General features: G+C 38.0%; 1 protein-coding gene across 1 annotated transcript; it reads right to left on the bottom strand.

The window, feature by feature from the left end:
• Positions 1–1,990: 1,990 nt before the first annotated feature.
• LOC124140074 lies at positions 1,991–7,070 on the bottom strand. The gene is made up of 6 exons (XM_046507430.2): positions 6,947–7,070; positions 6,022–6,054; positions 5,180–5,515; positions 4,060–4,164; positions 3,302–3,377; positions 1,991–2,933 (listed from the first exon to the last, which is right to left on the bottom strand). Exons 1-6 carry the CDS (start codon positions 7,005–7,007, stop codon positions 2,825–2,827), a joined length of 720 nt encoding a protein of 239 aa, XP_046363386.2. The 5' UTR covers positions 7,008–7,070; the 3' UTR covers positions 1,991–2,824.
• Between the last annotated feature and the right edge of the window lie 1,654 nt (positions 7,071–8,724).

The following is an 8,724-nucleotide window of genomic DNA, read 5'->3' as shown; positions in this document are numbered from 1 at the left end:
TCAAACTATTCTAATCGCCATGCTTTCCCCTTGTTCGTACAGGTGATAGGTTTTTAGCATCAAGTGACATACATTCACACGCATAATGACAACTGTCCACTTGATGCATGAGATTCGCTGATTACAATAGCATATATAAAATAAATACTAGCACACGCGGAGGCCAGATTAGCCTGAAATGACTGTTATTGAATCTGAGAACATTTAACATCTTCGTTCAGAGTTAATGTTTTTAAATGTAAGTGAATGGTTCGTCGTTATTTGGAAGAAAATGAGAATGTTTTTGTTTGTTTGTTTGTTGTTTAACGCCGCACTCAGCAATATTCCAGCTATATGACGGCGATCTGTAAATAATGGAGTCTGGACCAGACAATCCAGTGATTGACATCATGGGCATCGATCCACGCTATGGGATACGATGACATGCATCAACCAGGTCAGCGAGCCTGACCATCCGATCCCGTTAGTCGCCTCATACGACAAGGATAGTCGCCTTTTACGGCAAGCATGGGTTGCTGAAGACCTATTCTCCCCCGGATCTTCACGGGGTAAATAAGGATGTGCAATGTAAGAGTGGGTTCGAATCCCGGTTCGCCCCGATTATGTTTCTAGGGATGTCAGCACCATACCCATGCTCGAGGGTTTCACCGAAGTGGTAAACGTCGAAGACCTGCATCACTTCGGGCTTTCCTCCAACATAAAGCTGACACGCCGCGATATAACTGGAATACTTTAAAAAGAGGCGCTAAACGCAACTCACTCACTCACTCACTCACTATCAACATGCTTGTGCCACCCATGTCTCTCATGTTACAGTTGATTGATGTGAATGAAGTTATATATACATATATGTACACAGTTTAAAACGCCAAATTTCGGTTTTAAGACATATTTGTACAAACGTCACATTTCATTTACAAAATAATGCATAATTGTTAAGGAAAGGGTCACAATTAAATTCATTAAACACTTGTTCAGGTTTAGACTTAGTCTTGCATTCAACTCCAAGCGGAGTGAGAAGTTTGTCACTGAGTCTTGCGAATGTGACGTTGTGTGGCAAGAACATACGGCAAAATATTGCATAAAATAGCGATTTTGTAATGATCATAATTCAGTGAATACACAAAATCTATACATTGCTTTGCATAAATATGTACCACAGCAAGGGGAGTAACTCGAGCAGTCTTGAGGGAGTAGGACAGCGTTGAAACTGGGCATACGAGGCCAGCATAGCCAGACTGATAGATAGACAGATAGATATATATAAAATCTCTCTCTCTCTCTCTCTCTCTCTCTCTCTCTCTCTCTCTCTCTCTCCCTCCCTCTCTTTATATATATAAATATGTGTGTGTATTTATATTATTATATATTGTTGGAATATTGCTGACTGCGCTTTGAACAACACTCATTCACTAGATCAATTCTAAACAGACCCATTTTAGACCCATTGTAGTATTGTCTTTACCAATGCGTCTTAAAGTCTAAAATGGGTCTGTTTAGTATTGATCGAGTAAATGAGTGTTAAAAGCCGCAATATTCCAACAAAGTCACAAAATCTGACCTCCCGATGACGGATAGTGGGAACTAAACCAATGTAACCTTACAACATTATGTCATGGTGAACCAGTCATGTTGTTGCAATACATAAATACATAGGTACAGAATGATGAGACATTGGAGCCTGGCATAGCCAGATGGTTAAAGTGTTCGCTCCTCACGCCGAAGGTCTGGGTTCGATTCCCCACATCGATGAAATATATGAAGCCCAATTCTGATGTCCCCCGCCTTGATATTGATGTAATATCGCTAAAGCCACACTTACTCACTAAAATATTTTATTCCTATTTTACAAATATTGTGTGGTGACGCTATATCTTCCTGTTTCTTTCGACCATTTATATCCCGATCTCTTGGCTCGGTGAGAAACTTATAGACTGTCGCTCATATTAAGCGTTCTCCTCTATTACAAAAAGCGTGCATGCTAGTCGGATAATGATAATAGTTGAGTAACTGATAACATAGTTTTGACGATTTGCTGAAATATTCGATATTCGAATAGTTTTTAACAAGTAATTTCCGTGACAAGTAAAATAAAGTTTCTTTGAAAAGTTTTCCTAAAGTTTATTTTTCATATTTCCAATGACAGACATTGTACAGTAGGAATTTTACTTTAATATTTTAGACATGTTTCAGTGTATAAGTATTACTACAGAGGTCATTTGTCAGTCTTCATCTACAGTTAATTGTGCTACTCTCCATCTTCTATCAAATTAACAGGCCTCAACCATCCTTAACCCTCTCGCCAAGGAATTACAGTTCGAACAGACCTTGTAAGTATAAAATATGTCAGACTTGATATAGCCATGTGCATTACTCATTCCTTCATCAAAAAGATGCAGATTCATATGGTTCAACGTTAATCTAACCAAAATGAAACTTTAAGGCATCTGTTTCATTTGAATAAATACTAAATACGATAAGTATGACGCTAAATATAACCTTACTGCATACTACGCCTACAAACAAAAGCTGTTTAACAAGCATAGTATTTATGAGCCTAGAATAGTCTGGACAATGTTTCAGCTCCGATCTAACAGTGTTGTTATACCAATCAGGTTACATATTTCCTGTTTGTATGCAGTAAACCGTAATGTGTTGCCTTCCTTGTAGTAGAATATCTTTGGTGTTAGGCCCAGTGTGACTTCAGTAAATGAGTCTATCTAACACAGTCAGTGCATATAGGTATGTCCACAAAGTTCAAAAAAAGATTTCTTGTGTATTCTTCTGTGGTAAAGACATTTTGATTCAGGAGTAAAACTTATAATTACTTCTCGTCCTTGAGTCCTTGGTGAGTCGTGCTAGAAATACTTCTATGGTCATTGATATTGATTGGGGCGGCTGAAACATGTAATTTCTTTACTCGTCTTCTTTCCCTGAAACACCAAAATATAATGAAAACCAACATATTAATATACTCAGTTCCTATGATACATCGTAATACATATACCCTGACTTATCTTTATACAGTTTAAGAGGAATATTTTGCAAGGAGTATTTTTTTTAAATTACACGACAACTTTTTAATTAGGATGTCCTCTAAACCTATGTGACCTGTAGTAAACCTACTGATCTAAAAAATATGTTAATCTTGAAACATGGCCCACAAATAAAACTAGACACATGGGTGAAACAAATAGATACGTTTGACAATAACACGTATGTAAATTATTCTGTTTATTTATTCAAGAATAGTAGTTAAGGCGCTATCATCTTGACAATAATAGCTCCTTCGAACACGTACCTGCAGTAACCAACAAGCCCCATTAATAGTATCGCCACTACAACGGCAGCAAAAATACCGACGACGATCAAGCTGACTAAAACATAACACAAATGCATTGTCTGTAATACAACACGAAACTGTACTAAATAATTAACAGGCAATAAGGCAGGCCGCTGTTTCAATTAGCTGCATCTGCCTTTGATCACAATGACAAGTCATCGTATAGATGATAACCTTCTTTACCTTTTGTGACGTTGTGAAGCAGTTATAAAGATAAGGAAGATAATGTATGGATGTCAACTTCTTTATTAACAGGAACACAACGTTTCGGGGTATATGCTTACTCCTTTGTCAGGTGAAGATGAAGGAGTAGGCATATTCTCCGAAACGTTGTGTTCCTCATAATAAAGAAGTTGACATCCATACATTCTCTTCCTTATGTGTATCACTACTAAATGCCTTTCAAAGACCAATTATAAAGACTTCCAATATTTACTTTAGGCGATGCTAATTTATGGCCGAAATGTCACTTCTATAAAGAGTACTGTCATCAAGTACTTTGAGTGTATGGCACACAAAAGTTATATTCCATTGGAAATTCAGGCGAATAAATTAACCGTTATCAAAAAAGGCCTTCATGCATTCTTATTTCGATATGCGGACTTCAGACGGACTCCAGTAGGACAAGCACACGCTTTAACAACTGATCTGGCTATCAAACCGCAGATCCCAGTGCGTAGATCTGAAGGATGTATCCATGATATCACGATTCTTACCAACAACAGCAGATATAGCAGTGGCTTGCTGTGTATTGTCAGTTTGATGGGATGATGCATCTGGTGTCAATGTCCCTTGTGTACAAGTCAACCCCATTGATCCCACTGGAAATATAAATGATAAGTCATACAATCATGTCACATTCAATCGGTCATAAACGCTGAACACAGACACTATAAAGGCCTGAGGCGTTGAATGGCGTTACTCAGTGTTCTAATGATTATTATGTTCTAACCACTTGCGTTATTGTTTAATTATTTAAAGCTTTTGATTTCCTTTAGAACAACTAAATCTATCTGGATAGAAGATAACGAGTATGATTTCGACAACAAAGTGGAGACAATTATGTAAATGGATCACTGACAATCCGTGATACCAGATGTTTGCTAAAGGGGAAAGCATTTCCTGCTCTACTGTAACACCCACCTCTCACACAATTTGCATAGAATACAGATTAACAAAATAGAGATCAGTATGCATATCCAAACTAGCGCAAGCTAAGTGTCACCTAATCGTGAGAGATGCATAATAAATACATAATAACTAAATATTTGTATAGCATTAGTGTTCATTTAATGTTGACTGTTCGGAATCACTGTGAGCGACTGCATACCATTAGGCATATTTAAGAAAAAGATTGAGAGTCTGGTCTAATATACGTTTATGCCTCTGTGGACATTTGCCCGGAATGTAGTCAGTTCTTGGATGCTTCAGATCTTAAGCGGTAGAGTTTTCCAGAACAAAAGAACTGGCGACCTCCAAGATGACATGGTGGTCCCTGATGCAGAGACACTCAACTGGTGGTGTTGACCTGACAGAGATCTCTAAATAATCGAGTCTGACAATCCAGTGATTGACATCATGAGCATCGATCCACGCAATTGGGATCGATGACGTGCATCAACCAAGTCAGCGAGCCTGACCACCTGATCCCGCTAGTCGCCTCAAGCATGGGTTGCTGAAGACCTATTCAACCTCGGATGTTCACGGCACACCTATATATGTGGCGAAATGGCCACCTAATACTATTTGAGCTGGGCGCTGGTTTGCCTATACCAGACTGTATCATTTATAGGCTGTCGAGATTTCACAAGGAAAATTCGATCCCTGTAAGCTCACCTTCCGTTGTTGTTTGCACCACCTTCACACAAAAGTCAGCTATGACGTCAGGGGAGGGTTTGAAAAATGAAATGAAGACTGTCTGTCCGGGCTCGATTCTTCCTGCTACAGTTGGGGGTGACTGATCTGCACAGTTATACATGTGATCGATTGGGGGTGAGAAATACAGGGTAGCGTCACAGGCTGCGTCGACTTCATGAACTGATAACTCGAGATCAACGGCAGCACCTTGCGCTCTGAGTTGGCAGACACAGTTGCCCTCATAGTTTACACCTCTGGCGGTGTTCAAGTAGAAAATGTCTCCACTAACAAAGTTTTTCTCACATATATGCACAACTGAAATTGAATGAATACAGGTTATTCAGGTGTACACAAAACATACATGTATGTAAGAAGAAGAAGCATTGTGTAATATTTGTCACTTAGGGGATATAGTTCCTCTTCTCTATATGGCTTACATAACGCCGATGCTATGTTAAATTTTAACCCATCCACTAAGGGATATGTCTGTCCTTACACCAATGATTTTTAGATCTATTGTATGATCAGAAGAACGCTGATTCCACTGTACGATTCCGACTACATCATAATGTGTTTATGAATCACTACAGTGATGAAACAGGGTGTTCGCGAAAATGTGAGTGTACCCAGCCCCAATCAGCGACACCGGTCACAAACACATGCAGAGACAAGTCAAGTGTTTACTGCTGCGAATAACGGTTGTAAGCTAAGTCTTAATATCTAATACGATAAAAATATAAGAAAATTGTAATTTTGTTGTATGCTTTCTTAGATGTTTTGGCGCTTACAAGTATCCTGATAACGGGGAGTAACATACATACCTTCCTTTCCATCTTCCGAAGGACAAATATTTCCTGCAACCAACAGATAATATCAGTTAACGCTGTAGGGCTCTTTTTCCCTGTCTCTGCGTGCTCACGCGAAATAATTTGCGTCAGCGTTACAAAATGCGTGAAGACATAAATACTTTACCCAGTTTGTATAACTATTACATGTATACGCATTTGACTGACTGTCGCATATAATCCCCACACTAAACCTTAGCAATTTCTATCAAGCTTAGTAAATGCTGCCATTTATCCGTGATGGTGCGTTTTTGACGTGTCCGTGTTAGCGAATCTAGCTACACTTGAACTCAATTACTAACGAGCCGTATTCGTAGGGAATCAATATTGTTTTCCAAGACATAATTTACAAAACCCATTCCGTAATGATCATTGCCTTGTAAGTCATGGCTACGGTCTTAGTCGTGCGAAACGTGCATACCAACAAATGCTCCTTTCATTTTCGCATCAAAAGGTGTAAAATATTTAGATATAGTGATCGCAAATGTAATGCTATTTAATGGAAACCCAATCTCGTAATTGGTGGACTATTAACAGAAACCATGTTATCGTTGTTGTTTTTGTCTGTTTTTAACGCCGCACTGAGCAATATCCTAGCTATTTGACTGCGGTCCGTAAATAATCTGGAGCAGACAATGCTGTGATTGGCATCATGAGCATCGATGCAATTAGTGGGATACGATGACATGTTTCAACCATGTCAGCAAACATGAAACCCGATCCCGTCATGCCTCTTACGACAAGAATGGGTTGATGAATACCAACAGTTACTCTAACTCGGATATGCATGGGTCAAACCATGTTATCAATACTGCAACAAAGTAAATGTGGCCTTGGTACTGCGCCCTGACCATTACTGTTATTTCTAACACTAGATGACAAAAGAAAACAATTGCCTTACCTTGCATTAGATACGGACTTGGTAAACTTAAAAAGAAAATGATCCCGATACTGTTATCCATCTTTCAAAGAATATTTATGTCACTGTTTAAGTCCAAAGTAAAACTCACTCCACCACGCCATCGATTTTAACATCTAACTCGACTTTTACCTCAGGTCATGTTCTCGTGGTTAAAGTTACACTGACAGCAATAAATGCCTTACCTATCTATTGTCCTTCCTGTCAGCAGCATATAATTGCATGAGTCGTGCGCGTGTGTATCTTTCCATTGGACAAAGATCAGAGTCACAGATATCTTCAGATGTTTACGTACATAGATCAGTGACCTATGTTTAACACTGGCCCCCACATTCTTTCAACGTGTGCCATAAAAGGTCTTAACAATAGATGAATATTGACTGCGAATTACTGTATGTAAAGTAAATTGATTTTCCTCATCTTACACTTGTTATATCAATTTTCTTGATATCCTTCACAATAATCAATACGTTTTGAATAGTAGTAAATATATTTCTGCAAGTTTATTTGAAATATACATGTATATATGTTACAGGGAATATGTATAATCAGGGAATATGTATAATCCCTGAAATTTTCAGGGAATATATTTAATGTCTGATTCACTCAGGGAATAAACATAATCCCTAAAATTTTCAGGTATTATACACATTCTCTGATTTAACATCAAATTTGTTAGACATATTGCCTGAAATTACTTTTGAGGCTCTTATATGGTCAAACTTGATAAAAAAAATCGAGAAGACAAATTTATTTGACCTGATAACAAATACCTTTCACTTAACTTAACAATTAGTCTTAACTGTAATGAAGTCATAGGATAAAAATGAGATTAAATACTGTAAATCGTGAAATTAATGCGTCTCAAAAAGAATGCGACTGCTGGCCCCTAGCCAAAAATGCGACTCAGTATGAATGCCACACCCCCCTCCTCTCAAACATCACTGGATTTATATCTAAAGAAAATACAAAAAACGAGTTCGCAGTTGCCACAACATGCGAAATTCAAGGTATAAAACTGCTGACATTATGTATTACCTCACATGTTCAAGATGGAGTTAGAGGAGGATTTCTGAAAAAAATCTGTACAAGAGCTATGAAGAGAACAAACGAGTCTTGCTACCCAAGGGAAATCATATGCGAGATACTAGAAGCCACAGCTCATTACAGTTAAGACTAATTGTTAAGTTAAGTAAAAGGTATTTTTTTTATCAAGTTTGACCATATGAGAGCCTCAAGAGTAGTTTCAGGGAATATGTCTAACAAACTTGATGCTAAATCAGGGAATATGTACAATACCTGAAAAATTTAGGGATTATGTATATTCCCTGCGTGAATCAGACATTATAATATTCCCTGTAACATATATACATTATATAATGTCATTGTTGAAACATCCTCACCATACGGCATTACAGTTTGCTTCGTATTGCAAAGCCATTTAGACTAAAGAGAGGGTAACGCTTTAGAAAATTTAATTCAGACAATTTTCGGTTAAAAGCAAGCCTATCACTACATGGCTGTCACCTTTGCTACCTATTGCAAGTCAAAAATCAGACATTCAAAAACTAATGAGCTGTCCATTTGATTGCAAGGGCAGTCGAATACTGTAGTGTTGTGGTTAGAAGCGTGTTCTTCAAGTTATTTACATGGAATAAACCAGCAACTCATTGCAAATGCGTTTAATTCCACAGATGACCTACTTCATCATGATTGCGATATTCTCTTAAGGTAAGGACAGTGTAAGTATGAAGTCAGAA

The sequence above is a fragment of the Haliotis rufescens genome, unplaced genomic scaffold (assembly GCF_023055435.1).
Source record: "Haliotis rufescens isolate VD_foot unplaced genomic scaffold, xgHalRufe1.0.p SCAF_5, whole genome shotgun sequence".
NCBI lineage: Eukaryota > Metazoa > Mollusca > Gastropoda > Lepetellida > Haliotidae > Haliotis > Haliotis rufescens.
Note: the sequence above shows the minus strand (reverse complement) of the source record. Positions and strands in the feature narration are given on the sequence as shown.

Excerpts from the sequence above, each read along its gene's own strand:
- LOC124140074 (XM_046507430.2), bottom strand. The coding sequence starts at position 7,007 with ATGGATAACAGTATCGGGATCATTTTCTTTTTAAGTTTACCAAGTCCG. Across the intron at positions 5,516-6,021 it reads TTCGGAAGATGGAAAGGAAG|TTGTGCATATATGTGAGAAA; the intron begins GTATGTATGTTA and ends ATTCAATTTCAG. Across the intron at positions 2,934-3,301 it reads GGGCTTGTTGGTTACTGCAG|GGAAAGAAGACGAGTAAAGA; the intron begins GTACGTGTTCGA and ends TTGGTGTTTCAG.